General features: G+C 35.1%; 1 protein-coding gene across 1 annotated transcript in view; it reads left to right on the top strand.

Moving 5' to 3' along the window:
* Nucleotides 1–1,185: 1,185 nt before the first annotated feature.
* The window catches only part of cngb1a (cyclic nucleotide gated channel subunit beta 1a), a 49,124-nt gene continuing 33,678 nt past the window's right edge, over nt 1,186–16,631 (top strand). The window contains 12 exon segments of the mRNA XM_053500762.1: nt 1,186–1,276; nt 1,416–1,438; nt 1,627–1,641; nt 10,977–11,076; nt 13,737–13,775; nt 14,234–14,264; nt 14,373–14,454; nt 14,554–14,678; nt 14,823–14,865; nt 14,965–14,982; nt 15,316–15,382; nt 16,471–16,495. Of these exon segments, the coding sequence (XP_053356737.1) occupies nt 14,558–14,678; nt 14,823–14,865; nt 14,965–14,982; nt 15,316–15,382; nt 16,471–16,495 (274 nt within the window). The 5' untranslated portion in view covers nt 1,186–1,276; nt 1,416–1,438; nt 1,627–1,641; ... (3 more) ...; nt 14,373–14,454; nt 14,554–14,557.

The following is a 16,631-nucleotide window of genomic DNA, read 5'->3' as shown; positions in this document are numbered from 1 at the left end:
ATTAAATAGAAAGTTTTTTCTTTAATATGAGAGTTTTTTTTTAATACTGTAGGTTAATTATTATTAAATCCATAATTAGCAAAGGTGTCATCTCGGGAAACAGTAAAGCACTAAACTTTTTTTTCTGATAGAATTCCAGGTGCATCATGAACTCTTTGGCAATAACGTCAACTGGTTTATTGTTTTACTTTGGTTAACTGATCAATTGGAAGCAGTTGTGCACTGGTAAATACACCGGTTACTGTATCTAAGAAAGTCCTTTACCAAAGGCTCTGAGCATTTGGGAACCAAAATGTCTTTACACATCATAAAATTATTGATGAAATATCAAATGCTAAATCTCTTTCCTGTAAAAAGAAGGAGAAATGTACCTCAGGGTTTTGAATTGTACTGAGCCATATCACTTTTTCTTGTTTAGGAACAAAAAGCATCAGTTAAAGACCAAGAGGTGAAAAAAGGTGGGTAATTACACTAATGACAGCTGACTATTAATCATTATACTGCATATAAATCATTACACAGAAATGAGGTTAATTGAACATACATGAAAGCTGTAATCCAAAAGTAATGCAAAAGTGGGCATAACTTTTTATTTACTGACATACAGTACCAATTTGCATACACCTTCTGATTCATGTTTTTTTGTTTTAGTGACAAAGTCTTGTTTTCAAGACTTTGCTAAACTTACTGTAAGAGAAAATCAGACTTTCAAACGTGCTTCCATGTTTCAAACATAAAATTAGGTGTGTCCAGACTTTTGCTTCCGGAACAGAACTTGTTCTTAAGTCTGGGCTACCTGTATTGACCCATATGTAGGCAGAGAGAGTTTTACTATTATTAAATTAATTAAATTTTAATAGAATTAGATATTTTAATAATGTTTTCTAATCACTTCATGCTGTGTTTTTACTCTTTTTCATTATGCCGAATAAAAGCCAATTCTCTTAAGTCAAAAGAAGATGAAGTCTCGGAAGAGAACAGGTGTGTGTGATTGTGCGTATGTGTGTGTGTGTGTGTGCATGTGTGTGCGTGTGTGTGTGTGTGTGTGTGTGTGTGTGTGTGTGTGTGTGTGTGTGTGTGGGTGGGTGCACCACTTCTTCTGAGTGTGGCTGATTTACCCCCATTCACCCTACCTCACCAATTCTCCCTCTCACCCTTTTTCTTTCTCTCTCCCTCTGTCTGCAGTACTCAGGGTGGTGTATTGACCTGGATCTCCCAGGGTTTAACAGGTGCCCTTCCCCAGCCTAAAACAGACAGGGCAAACAGTGATGCCAAAGTATGTGATGAGACTTGAAGTCTCATGTGCTTGATATAAATTAATTATTCAACTACAAATTTGTCGCTTACTGCTTATAATGCAACCATTTTCTCTCTCTCTCTCTCTCTCACTCTTACAATTCTCTTACAATTCTAAGCAACAGGAGGTTAACATCAATAGGTAAGACTGAATTTGTGGATTAAATCAATAAAATTGTGTCAGTGTGTGTGTGTGTGTGTGTGTGTGTGTGTGTGGGTGTGTGTGTGTGTTAGGTATGGTATTTGATTATCTGTTTACTCATTTGATATTATTTATAATAACTTGTAAATATAATATATGTTTCCTTTATTTTTCATCATGGATTGCAGCAACGCAAATGAAGAGTGAGTAAATCTGATTCAACACCTATACTTACTTATCAGTTGTTTATTGTGCAAAAGGAATGGTTATAGGTTATTATTATTATTATTATTAATATTATTATTTTTATTATTGGATATCTAACCCTTACCTCATATGTGTTCAGCAATTTGTATAAAATGTGTAGTAAGTGTGGAGCATACTGGAGAGATAAGGATGATACAGTACACCAGTTAAAAGGCTTGTGACTATCAACCGGCATTATAGTCACCTTACATTTGTCTCATATGTGACTTTCTCTTATAAAACAATGAAACAGGCCTGCATACATGAAAATTTTAATATTTTTCCAGAAGGAATCATGTGCTTTATGTTAAAGTGATTATTTACAAAACAACTGTAAATTAGATTTTTTCCCCCTATGTATCATTCCTTGAAAATGCCCTTTACAAAGAGGTTTATTTGATTTATTTTATTGATTACAATCCAATCCAAACAGAATAGCGCAGGACAAGTAGAGTCAGCACAAGCTGTACAATTCTAGTAAAAAACAGTTAGGAGGCAACATAAAAAATAAAAATAAAATGCATGGATTCATCATAGTCCAGCTGTTTTACAAGATATAATATGAAATTATATATTTTTTGTAAATTACATTTACATGTCTATTTAGACCTTTATTCAGACAATGACTGTACACGATGTACACCAATCAGACATAAAATGGAAACTATTAACATTAAAATCACATAGATTTGTTATTTACCTTGTGCCACCAGTGTGGCACTGGCCCGTCTGGGCATTGGTCTCTCTTGGTATCTCCTGTGGCACCAAAACATTAGCAGCAGATCCTTGGGTGCTGTTTCAGAGTGGGGCCTAAGTAAATCAGACTTGTTTGTTCATGGCTGCTTGATCCAATACAGAAGGTATCTAGGGAATTTAGGGGCTGGATCAGCAGTCTTGGTGTCTCTGCCAGCCGGGCCTGTGCACAGCGCACTCTGGTGCTCTAGATGCTTCTGTGTTTTTTCTCATAGTAAGCATTGACATTTATCATCGATTTCTGCTGCATTGTCTTTCCTGGGCATGGGCATGAGTAATCATTGGGTGATCCTGTCATCAGTTTGTTGGTGTACAGTTAGTGATCATTGTTGTTCAGTTCACCTGGCAGTGGTGCTGATGTCATGGCTGACTGGTGTTAATCAAACAGACTCTAAAGCTTTCAATCATTTAAAAAGTTTATGAAATTCAAACAAGTTAATCTACGAAAACTAGACCAACATATTGGCAACTAGACTTAAATTTAAAACAAAATTATCATCTTTGATAATCATCTCATTTAATTAACACAACAGCTGTCGAAATAAAGGTGTAAAATGTGTAAATAAGGATGGATATCCACAAGACGTGTTGAACTTAAGGATTTAAGTCTTTAAAATGTTGCAATTTGCTGGATTTGTATAAAATGAGTAGACATTTGTCTCTGGTAGACATAAATGACTTCAAATTTGAAAAAAAAAATTTAAGGTTAGTTTTGCTGATTTTCTCAAGAAAACTAGGTTCATATAACTATTCTCACTCATCATCTATACCGCTGTATACAGGCTTGCAGGGGGCCTGAAGCCTATCCCAGAAAACTTGAGTAAACCCTGGACAGGATTCCAATCCAACGCAGGGCACACACATAAACAGACCCTAACACACTCATTCACACACTCATTCACACTCTGTGGGCCATTTGAGGATTTGAGGTGGGAATTGAACCTTGCCCTTGGAAGTGCAAGGTGCTAACCAGTAAGCCACTGTGCTGCCCTATTGTATATACGTATTACAAAACATAATAAAATTATTATAATTTACCAGATTTTGCTTGCTAATTCAAATTCTTATATTTTTTTATATTCTCTCTCTCTCTCTCACTCTCTCTCTCTCTCTATATATATATATATAAGCAAAGAAAATCTGGTAAATTAAATTTTTTTTACTGTAATGTAATAGTTACATAACCCTAGTTGATTTAAGCAAATTAGCAAAAACTTCCTTTTAAATATTTTTACCTTTAGTAATTTTTGGTCTCTCACCAGTATGTCAGATTCTAACTTGGTTCTTGAAAGGATGTTTTAGTTTTTAATTAATTTATTGGTCAACTACAACTTACAGGACAAAAAATATATATTTCCAAGTCAAGTTAAAAAGTTAATTTAAGCAGTTTTGGATAAATGATACAATGCTGAACATTATAATTCGCGTGATGACTTTTTATTTATCTTGACATCTGATTATTTTTTAGTTTATTATTTTGGTATTTACTTTCAACATTTCAAAGTAGCACTTTCTGTATTTTGAGTAAAATTTTACTCTCTCAGTAAAATTTTGATGTCTTGTCTATATTTTTACTTAAGTAATATTTCCCACCCTTGAAGTTTACACAGTCAAATTATTGATTATGATTTTCGAAAAACCCAGGATCACTGGCTGAATGTCAGGTTCCTAATCCACCCCTGAGGTTCCTTAAAACATATTATCATAAAGGTGTGTAACAGCATCCAAGGTACAGTACTAATATCTTGGTGAGCATGTTATTATATATTAGATTAATGTTCTAGGAAATGGTGCTGTGTTTGCACAATTCGATATTTTCAGCAAACTGTATTTTATTAAATAACATATATTTTACTGACCTGCTTACACCCACACACACACCTCAGGGCAAAAACATACCGTGTCAGCATAGAGATATATTAACCAGAAATGCTAACACGGTGTTACCCTGTAGTGAACTTCACTTGCTCTTGAAATTTCAAGGGTATCACCATGTCTAGGGTAATAGCCACTTTAGCCACACACCAAAGAGTGCTAGGCTGGAGAGAGTTGCAGTTCTAGAGCATGGTAGCATTTATTGACAATTTAAAGGCAGACTTTCAGTCTGTTTCACTTTTAGGAAAAGTGAGAGCTGGGTACAACAGCACAACTGGTGAGCATAGAAAAGAAAATCATACACATTTTTCTCTCTTCTTTTCAAATCCAGATAAAAAAGTACCAACCACTAACAAATACCACAACATAATAGGCTGCGCCTGAAGGCATACAAACCCCAATTTCCAAAAGTAGCTAATGCAATGGAAGCAGAGAACATTTATCAAATGTCAATTGTAGAGAGTAGCTTATGAATCCTTTGGCCCCTTAAAAAAGCGTATGCCGAGCCATTTAAACTGAAACTGCCTAAAAGCTCTATTTACACTAAAAATTGGTTCTTCACACATATTTTAAAGTAGCATTCCTGAATTCCCTAAAAAGATCAACACTCTCAAACTGTTATGATGTAGCACTCACTGTAAGGCTTAAAAAAATTCATATTGAACTTGGTGTGAATGGTATTACGCTACACCCTCCAGTCCAGGCTTTAAACTTATATCAACTCTAAGGCTATGAATAGATAACGTGTTCTAAACAAATATGGATTTTATCAGGATATTTTGTACAAGTGTATACCAGTGCATGAGAAAGTGAACAGGTCTGAGGGGAAAAAAAGCTGCATTTACAGTGTTTGTTTATTCTCACTAACTAACCCCTCCATAAAGTCTTTGTCAGCACCCCAAAGCCTTTCAGAGGTTTAATTTATATGTAAAAATTATCCTCTTGCTCCCAGGGCCAATCTTTTGCAAATTAACCCTGATGATTCTTGCCAGTGTATCCTCGAATATGCCATGCTATCGGGGGGGCTTTACCTTTAAGTATACAACTGAATGAATTTTATTGCCACATAATGTTGCCGATTCTAGCCCTGACAAAGTGAAGCAACCACAGATGATTTTTTTATGATGGAAAAAATATTTTACATTGCTGTTTAATTAAGCAAAAGTAAATTTTATCTGATTACTTGATTAATCAATTAAACTTTTGGTAGAATTACTCGAATTTCACTAAAGAATATTACTAAAATATTCGCAATGGTACAGGACAAAATTATGCAACGGTACAAGAGTGTTTAAGTGATCTAAGATCACAGTAATTTATAATGTTTTTTTCCAAGCACATTTCTTTTACAAAGTTGACAGTTCAGCACTACCATTGTAGGTTGTAATAATGTATTGGACAGTTTTTAACACTTTAACACAGTTACAATAATTTCAGAGGTTTTTTCTGTTCCTTTTTTTTGACATTTCCATTTCATACAGAATGACATGTCTAATTTAAATTTGTCCACCAAATGTAAAGAAGTACAGGATGTTGAGGATCAATTAAATTGGTTAGCATGTTAAAGTTTGTAAATTAGCTTGGTGAACTACTGTACTGTAGCTAACTAATTAATTTTTTGTAAATGAACTGAGTTTAGGGCTGTAGCTATTGATCGAACTAATCGAGTACTATACCAAAAGTTTAATCGATTAATTGAGTAATCGGATAAAATTTTCTTTCGCTTAATTAAACAGCAATGTAAAATATATAAGAGAAACAAAAATTAATTGGTTTTCTTTTTAGAAAAATCAACTTTTTTTTTTAAATGCATACAGCATTTTATGAAAAAAATAAACATTGTCATCATTCTCAATACAAGGAATACCTTAAAGTTGACTGAGATGAATTAAGTGCATTACAGTGCAATACATGTTTATTTTAAAGACTTTTCTCTGATGCAAAAACTAAAACAAAGGTGTTTTAAATTCCTTTAAGTATCGAAACAACTAAGGCACACTGTTAGATATTATGTGGGGAGGCAATCCGTGGCAGGGGGCATTTTAGCGCATAACGCACACATTAAAATAACTAATTATACAAAAACACTACGTTGTGCAACTTAACTTTCAGAACTAAAAGTTTCAAGTATAACGTGAGTCTCAGGCATAACATGAGGCTTTACTGACAATTTCTGTCGTTTTCTCTTGCTACTTTATTCTTCTCTTGGTTAGCTGATATTTTTATCGCTCCCTTCCATTTTGCAGCCCGCAACAGAACGCTCCATCAAATCAATACCGTTTGCTTCTCCTTACGCTTTGTGGGTAACGTAAGCGCTTCTTCTTCATCGTTGGTGGTTAGTGGCGGCTTGCATCCAGAAGCGCACTGTGTCATGGCAAACAAATAATTGCACAAAAACATAACGATAGCTTTTAAAATTAATTAAAAGAAGCTTCAAGGCAGAAGATTTTGCCTCGATCATTTTTTGTAATTGAATTATTCGAGTTACTTGAGGAATCGTATTAGCCCTAGTTGAGTTTTTTTTTACGGAAAAAAAAAATATGGCAATATATTGTAAAATATATAAATTTATTAAATAAAATGTATAAATATATTAAATTGTTTTATTGAAACATTATTTAAACTTATTTATTAAATAATATTAAATTTATTAAAATTAAACTGGCAAATGCCAAACTTACTTTACATTCTGTATAAATGTCATTACCAATAAAGAACTAAAATACTATAGCATTTTACCACCAGAAAGGATGTTGAAGAGACGAGTGAGCTTAATTGCTGCCCAATGCAATGGCTGGAAGTACTTTATTTTACACAGCACTGTATACAGTAGCATGAGCAACACATTCACACAAGAACTTAGACCCAATTCAGCCTTAGCATATCCCAGAGCACATTAAACAGGTCACACACACACTTAACTCACACAACATGGCCGAAGCCACTAACCCAAACACCCTTCCCCAACAGGGTGAACACATTGAAAACTCCCCACAATGCATAATGGTTGACGACCAAAGTATTTTAATACATTTTGACTTGGAAAACAAACAAATCTTGGTTTAAAAGTACCGAGTATTATGTATCATGGATGCGATTTTGTTTTGACACCGAGCATCACGTGATCACAACTGTTTTGCTGGCTCTTGTGCTGCGGAATTCTGGGTAATTGACTCCCCTGCTGGTTCTTAGTGTGCGTCTCTTAATAGTATAATCAACATCCGTGCATGCCTGTACTGTTTACTATTACACTGTGACCACATGTGTGCGCGTAAAACATATTTTATTTTGTGTCTATATGCATGTGTGTACAAGACGTGTGCATGTAAAGCAAAAGTCTCATTGGAAAGGTTAAAAATCCATTTTCTCTTTCTGCTTAAGGCTCAGCCTGCTCTTTGTGTCTGTGTGCGAGCGCGTCATTGGACACCATGCCACACACACGCACGGACCCCTCCTACTTTTGCCTTCACAGACACACACACACACACTATTTTTCCTTTGCTCTACACAGAAACACTGCTCTGTCGCGATTCTTTTTAAAAGTAAAGTGCAGGTTAATTAGTTTTATTTTGACTTTACAGCAGTGATTCCGTTAGTGTGTCACTCAATCGAGTGTCATTAGAGAGATTTTTTGTTCATTTTTCCAATAAAACAGTGTTACCATTGAGTGCGCGCATGTGTGTGAAAAAAGATGGAGGAAGGGTTACTTTATAAGACGAGAAGGGGGAGAGGGGAGCTTACTTTAGATATACACACACACACACATACACAGCGCCTGCATGCACAAATGGAAACACTTATCTGTTTGTAAGGTAAAGTGCAGGTTAATTTGTTTTATTTTTACTTTATATTTTGTGTTAATTATTTTTATTTTTATTTTTTTGGGGGGCTGTGGAACGGATAATTTGAGTTTCTGTTATTTCTGAAATTTCGATTTGGTTTACGAGTGTTTTGGAATACAAGCCCGCTACCTAAACAAACTGTTCGTAATCCAAGGTTCCATTATATTGAATTTTTTACATTTAAGTTTCTCATTTATGTATTTATTTTTATGCGTGGGCTCAATTTAAAAATTAGTGGTAATAGTAACCTGTAATATTTTTTATATAATTAACTTGCTGGTTTTAATGTTGTGGTGGACAGAGGTCAGTATGGACACTGACTGGTCTCAGGTGGTGTTTAATGTGGCTCATCACTGTATGCTGTTAATTGAGGATTTTTCATATGTTCAATAAAACTATATTTCTCATTGTTGTTTCATGCATCTCATTTATATCTGGCTTTAATCTCATTATGGTCTTGTAAATGGTTCATTTGCATAAGCAAATGAGCCATAAGAATAATTGTAAAAATAAAAAGAAATAGGTACATTTAATCAAATTTAATATATTATGAAGTATATTGTTAAATACAGTGAGGTCAATAAGTATTTGTTCACCCTGTGATTTTGCAAGTTCTCTTACTTAGAAATCATGGAGGGATCTACAATTTTCAGCATAGGTGCATTTTCACAGTGATAGACAAAATCTAAAATGAAAAATCTGGAAATCACTTTGTATGATTTGTTAACAATTAATTTGTGAATTACTGTGTCAAATAAGTATTTGATTACTTGCTTATCAGCCAGATTTCTGACCCGCAAAGACCTGTTATTTTGCTTTTAAATAGTCCATATGCTTCTTACAGAGCCACTCCTTGGTTTTCCTGGCTGTGTGCTTTGGGTCATTGTCATGTTGGAAGACCCAGCCATGACCCATCTTTAATGCTCTGACTGAGGGAAGGAGGCTTTCCCCCAATATGTCACAATACATTGCCCCGTTCATCCTCTCCTTAATACAGTGCAGTCGTCCTGTCCCCTGTGCAGAAAAACACCCCCAGAACGTGATGCTTCCAGCCCCATGCTTCACTGTGGGTATGGTATTATTGGGATGATACTTATCATTCTTCTTCCTCCAAACACAGCGAATGGAGTTAAGACCAAAAAGTTCTACTTTGGTCTCATCTGACCACAGGACTTTCTCCCATGGCTCCTCTGGATCATCCAGATGGTCCCTGGCAAGCTTCAGACGGGCCTGGACATGGGCTGACTTAAGCAGGGGAAGCTTCCGTGTGATGCAAGATTTTAAACCATGACGTCTTAATGTATTACTGATAGTAGCCTTGGAAACGATGGTCCCAGCTCTCTTCACGGCATTGACCATCTCCTCACGTGTAGTTCTTTGGCTAATTCTTCACCATTCTTAGCATCATTGATACCCCATGTATCTACTTAGACTTTGGCTGATTGTGGGGTGCACAGGTGTCTTTATGACAGCTAACGACCTCAAACAGGTGCTACTAATTTAGAATCATGAGCAGAGTGTAGCCGGACTATTTAAAAGCAAAATAAAAGGTCTTTGAGGGTCAGAAATCTGGCTGATAAGCAAGTGATCAAATACTTATTTGACTTATTTGTTAATAAAATCATTCAGTGTGATTTCTGGATTTTTCTTTTTAGATTCTGTCTTTCACGGAGGAAATGCACCTATGCTGAAAATTGTCAACCCCTTCATGATTTCTAAGTAAGAGAACTTGCGAAATCACAGGGTGATCAAATACTCATTGACTTCACTGTATATTTGAATAAATTTCAAATATATTTGAAAAGTGGCAATTCCTTATGTATATATTGCAATATATTAATACAATTTATTATTCCATATTTTGTAAATATATTTAAATCTCTAAATCACTAAAACACTGAATCACTTAATATTTTGACAGTTAATATATAGAGAATTATCTTTTCTTCGCGTAAGGGTTCGCTTCTTAGTTTGTTAAACTAGCTAGCCAGTTATACTGTATTTTATTCTTCTTGTTAATTTAAACTTAACATTTGCTAGCTACATAGCTAGCAAAGCTACATTTGCTTTTGTCTACATAGTTTTTATAATTTTGTCTACATTGTATACTACTCTGTATAGTCAAGCTTAAATGTAAATGTAAAAGTTGTTTCACTCTTACCAGATTATGATAAAATATACATCTTTTTTTTTTTTTTTTTTACACTTTTTACGCAATTTCCCTCTGGGATTAATAAAGTTCTTTGAATCTTGAATCTTAAAAATCTTGCAGTTGATTACTGCCTTCATACTTTTAACTGAGTAAGATTCTGTACTTGTGCTCTAATTAAGTACATCATCTCAATAGTTTTTAAGATATACCTTTATTTGTCCCACAGTGGGAACATTTCTTTGATACAGCAGCATAGAAAAAATTGTGCAAATGGAAAATAGGGACAGTACAGTGTATACATACAATAGAAAAAAAAACAATACAATAGTTGCACTTTCGAATAAACTGCACTAGTCCAACAAATTGCACAAAGGTAATCTTTTGCAATGAGTTGCACTAGGATACTATTGCACAGTTTAAACTGTAAATCTATTGTAACTATATATATTGTAACCTTATATAACAGTATACAACAGTGTGAGATATGGAGACTATATGGAAAGAAATGGAGACTTTCCACCACTGGTTGCAACTTTATATGAACGCCGTACTCCTCTAGAGTTACACATTTCCATACATCCTGCTTGTCTGCACAGAGTGCGCTCAGCTTTGCTCCATATGTTGCTTTCAGGCCCAGCAAGTTTACAGAGTGATTTTTCCCCTCTCTTAGGACAGGAGTGATAAACTGGATTGTGCAGGGATTAGGCAAAGTGGTTCCCCAACCTGATGACAAGCACAAACAGCAGACAGAATCCCAGGAGGTTACTGAGGTATGCTGACACACACGCAATAGCAGTTTTAATATTATAATATGATATGTCGCATGCAGTACTGTGCAAAATCAATTGTATATTAACCAGGCAACCCAATATTGTAGTATTTATTACAGTATATTATAGCCTTGGCTTACACACAAAGAATCTGACTGATCGGATTCTGTAACAGTGGTTCTGGCAGTAGATCATGTACAGTACAAATCACCGGTTTACATGAATCTGTTTATTTTAACGTATTTATTTCTGTAATAACAGGTAATTATGCTGTCTAATCTAAGGCTAATAAAAACAAAATTTTAAAAACATATCAGTGATATGCTTACGATTTCTATAAGATGAACTTAGAAAATAAGAATTTACATTCATGGAAAGATGCTCTACTGTTTGCATTCTGTAACGGTCACAAAGGTTTCTATCTTGTGATTTCTCCATAAAAAGATAAGCTTTTTTTTTTGGCTTATTAACTTTAAAAGAGATTTTTAATAAATTTTTACTTGGAAAGTCTTGGTTTACGAGTACCGATTATCATGTATCACGCATGCCCTTCTTGTTTTGACGCCGAGCGTCACATGATCACAACTGAGCCAATTCTCTTGCACTGCGGAATTGTGAGTTATCGTCTTCCCTGCTGGGTCTTTGTGCGCGTCTCTTACAGGTATAATCAACATCCGTGCACACATTGTTTACTATAACACTGTGACCACATGTGTGTGTGTGTGTGTGTGTGTAAAACATATTTTATTTTGTGTCTGTATGCGTGTGTGTACAGCGCACGTGTAAAGGAAAAGCTCTCATTAGAGAGGGTAAAAATCCATTTTCTCTCTCTGTTCAAGGCTCAGCCTGCTCTTTGTGTCTGTGTGCGTTTGCTTCATGACACCTTGACACACACACAGACCCCTCCTACTTTTGCCTTTACAGACACACACACTCTTTCTTTTTTTTAAAAACAAGCACAACCTAGGGCTGTGCAATTAATCTAATTTCAATTTCGGATCTCAACGATCACAAAAATAGTGTAATGGAAAAAAATTCTTATTCACTTTTTTTTAAAGGTATTTGGACCTGCGTTCTGACGCGTGCGTGCATCTGCACTTTCGGCCCCCCAGTAGCACGAACACTCTCACTCTATACTGTCAGCGAAGAAGTTGCGTATGTGGTATCTGATCGCATTTAAAAATTAGCGCGAGTGAAGATGGCAGAAAAAGAGCAGCCACAGAAGTCTTTGGTCAACAAAAGAGGTAGAAGCAATTCTGTTGTTTGGGAACAGTTTGGATTCAAAGAAGCGAACGTGGATCAAAAACATATTAGGTGCAAGATTTGCTACGCGGTTGGGTCGGCACTGGTTGGTAACACCACAAATCTTTTTAACCATTTAAAATTTAAACACAGACTGACATACTGTACAGTATGACCAACTAATAAAGAAACAGAAAGAACGACGAACAACCCCCACAACATCCTCCGCAACACAATCATCCATTAAAGACACGCTCTTTAGTGCAACTCCGTATCCATTCAGCTCAGAAAGGCACAAAAAAATAACAGAGGCCGTTGCTTACTTTTTAGCCAAAGACACGTGTCCTATTAGCACGGTTAAGAATGAAGGATTCACGAAAATGATAAATATTCTGGACAAGCGTCATGCTTTGCCATTTCGACACCATTAATAATCATTTATTATTTATAATTTATTTATTATTTTATTTAATATTTATATTTTATTTATTACTTGTTTTTAAAAGATTGTGGAAGTGCACTACATTGTTGATCTTGTTTGCCTTAATCTGTTTTATCTATCTTAATCTGTTTTAAGGAGAAATCACTATTCTGTTCAATAAATGCAACATATTTCCAAAGTCAATGAGTAATCGTGTAAAATAATCGTGATTTCAATCATGACCAAAATAATCGTGATTATGATTTTTTCCATAATCAAACAGCCCTAGCACAACCTGTCATTTATTACCATATTAAAAACTTTTAAATTTTTTGTTGTGTAGAAGAAATAAAACAAGTCAGGATATGCTGTTTTTTTTTTTAATTATACATTTTCTTTTATACAACTGTTAGTTCCAACCGAGAAATCTGATTGAATGAGAGGCATTCCATGAGTAGTGATAATAGATGGTAACAGCACTGGTGGTAACAGCAATGGTAGCATCACTTTATGTATCATATGTATCGTCATGGGTGTTCCAATAATTGTTAATTACACAAACAAGTGTTTTAGAAGACGAGCAATTTTTAAAAAATACATTTTAACTCGATAAACGAGCGTTGTCTTGATACACTATAGTACTGTACATAAATGCTTAGTCTGCCATCGAATCACGTGAAAACAATGGTTATTTTCTCTCTCATGCTGTGAGATTGTGAGTAATCGTCTCGGTGAAACTGTTGTATAAAAGCAATCATTGTGCCTATGACCGCATCACAGCCATGCTGATACCAAGTATGTGATATTGCTTAAATAACAACATGCTCTTTTTGCAATGTAAAGAATATTAAATATTATGTAGGGTATAAAAAGGATGACTATAGTTCATATTAATATCATCACCTATTCAACTGTCACCAAGTAAATAATAATATGCTACTAACTTTTTTTTTAACTTTTGATGAGATTTTGAGTTTTTAATGACTTTTTTGTTCAGGTTCCAAAAATAGTGCCAGAGGTAAAGGTGGAGCAAACTGTAAGTAAATCACCCGAACCTGCTACATGATAAAATCCGCAGTGCACTGCTTCTATATATATGCAAATAAAGATATTAAACATTAATATTATATCTAAATCCTTAAAGTAAACGTTAAACATAATTGCTAAATGTGACATTACATAAACATTTATCTAAGTACTTACCCTCCTTTCCCCCTTATTCTGAGCAGATCTGGAAATTATCATTTTACAAAATCAGTACTGTATCCAAGTGACAAAAAAAACTGTGTACTATTTATTAAACTTGAGATATGTAAATGTCTACAGTAAATTTATGTGCTTCACGGATAAGTGCAGAAGACATAGATGGCATAAACTGTAGGTGTGTTATAGTATGTTGTACATGTTATAGTATGTAAATAAAATATAAAAGTCATAAAAAAGAGCTATTTCTTAGTGCTTTGTGAATGATTTGCTTTTCTTACACATGTGCAGGAGATTAAAGAGGTTAAAGTAGTTAAAGTAGGTAAGTGTATAACATATAAGAGGACTTCACATTTTGTTTACAGAAATACAGATTGGTTAAATTAAAAAATATATCTATATGCTATGCTTACATATTGTATTAATTTAGAGCCTGAGCCTCAACCTCAAGTCCCTGTGGTGGAGGTGGTCCCTGTTGCAGAACCAGAAGAAGACACGTCATTGACACCCAAGTACTCTATTTGTTTTTTTTTTGTGTGTGTATGTGTTTGTTTGTTTCAGTTTGTCTTTTTTTCTTAGACACTGTGTTTCATATTCATTTGTCTTCTCAGGGTAATGGAGTGGATCAAGCAAAGTTTTGAAAAGGTGGTTCCACAGCCAGGACACTCTCCACTTACTCCAGAAACTTCAGATAAAAAGGAACCTGCTACAGATATGGCACCTCAGTCTCCAAAGGGTAGAACATGTTCTCTAACATCTGGATACTTTTATTATTTAAAGCTTATTTCATCTGTTCCTGAAAATGGCCGGACGGGTAGCTTTTACTGTATATACTGTAAATGGCATTTTAAAGATTTTATATATTTTTTATTATGTGTAGCACCTGAACCCCCAGCAGCTGAGGAAGCAACCAAGGACACAAAGTAGGTCCATTTTTACATTTACTGATCGTCAGGTTTCTATACAATGCAGCCTCCAATATTAGAATCAACTGTGTATTTGCTTGTTTCCATGGCAACCAGTGTGGTAGAGGAATCCAAGTAAGTTGATTACTGTGTACTGTTCCTGTTCTTCCAGGACCCTGAACTATTTTAGTGCATAATAAATTGAAGCTGCTGGGTACAAAGAAAATAAAACTCTAATGCTCCACTGCTGAACTGAATGAGTGGAGCAGTTTTTCATCTTTTTTCAGGAAATGCTCCTGAGTTGCATAAAGCTAATTTCTACAGTTGCTTCTGCTTTAGTGTTCTTGTTGTGGCATGATAAGAACATTGGCTTAGTTTACTATAGACTTGTACTCGGCAGATAAAAGATGCTGAGAATGCAAGCTCAGGTCTACCCATGAAGTAATATGATTTTCTTTCCTTTTCAAGCATGGTTGGCTGGATTGTGGAGGGTCTCGGTCGCATTATGCCACAGCCCGTTTCAAAACCAAAAGAGGTAAGATAAGGAATATGCTTTGTCATCTGTATCAGCATTCAATCAAATGCTTAGGTATACGTTTTAAGGTAACTTCAAGTCTAAAGATACTTTTCTAGCAGATAGTAAACTGTCTCAAATTCGCAAAATTGTAAAAAGTCATGAAGTAAGAATAGATGAATAAATCAATGAATGAATGAATGAATCGGTATCAATAAATTCAGTGAGACATGAGGCTGCAAGATTCAGCCAAAACCAGCACATCTCAATCCTTTGAAACACAGAGTAAGCACTGGCATATCTTATATTGAGATATCGGGCCTGCATAAGTATCCACACCTTGAAATTTGCCAAATTGTGTAGCATTACGACCTGGAACTGAAATTGACTTAGAACTGGGGAAATACACACCAATCAGCCATATTATTAACACCACCATCATGTGAAGTGAACAACGTTGATCACCACTTGTGACAGGATTATGGGTACCCAAGGCTTACTTATGCCCATGATGAGAAAAAGAGTCAATGCTAGCCACAAAAGATAGACACCAGAACATTTAGTGCACACAAAGCCCAGCAAGCATTGAGCCCAAGGCTTCCGACCCAGCCTCCAAACTCCCCAAATCCCAATCTGAAAATACCATTATGCCAGTTCATTTAGAATATTACATTCTTGCCCGTGTCACTTTATACATCTATCAGTGCAGTTCTGAACACAAAACTAGCAGCTAAGAAATGCACTATCAGCGTATTACCCCTGTGGCTACTCAGTTAAGTGAGAGAGTTATTATCCAATAATTGAATTATCACAGTCAGTTTTTCCTGAAGGTCTCATCCGGCCATTACTATACGAAGTCCATCTTTGCAAAGTGATGTAACTGACTATTACTTTTCTGAAGGCAAAGCCAATAAATCTTGTGAAAGCAAAATGTGTGCATGGTGGATAAATAATGAATAAAATGAATGTGAAATGTGAGGGCTAACCTAGGATAATCGAACAGCCTAAAACGTATAATTTTGAGTTTCAGTTATTGAAATTGGTTGTTATTACTGTATGCTAAAATTCTAAGTCTACATTCATCTAATGGGTTATTGTCTTTTTTCCAGGATACGTCAGATACAGTTCAAAGCAGTAAGTCTATATTGTCCTTTTTTTCCCCTCAGTACAATATTTCTCCACATATACAATATTTTTACACACCAAATGTAGACATGAAGCTGGAAAACATGAGGGCAACATGTATTTATTGCTAATCCTTAATAATATT

This window comes from Clarias gariepinus, chromosome 7 (assembly GCF_024256425.1).
Source record: "Clarias gariepinus isolate MV-2021 ecotype Netherlands chromosome 7, CGAR_prim_01v2, whole genome shotgun sequence".
Taxonomy (NCBI): Eukaryota; Metazoa; Chordata; class Actinopteri; order Siluriformes; family Clariidae; genus Clarias; species Clarias gariepinus.
The sequence above is the reverse complement of the archived record's forward strand: the minus strand, read 5'-3'. Positions and strand labels throughout refer to the sequence as shown.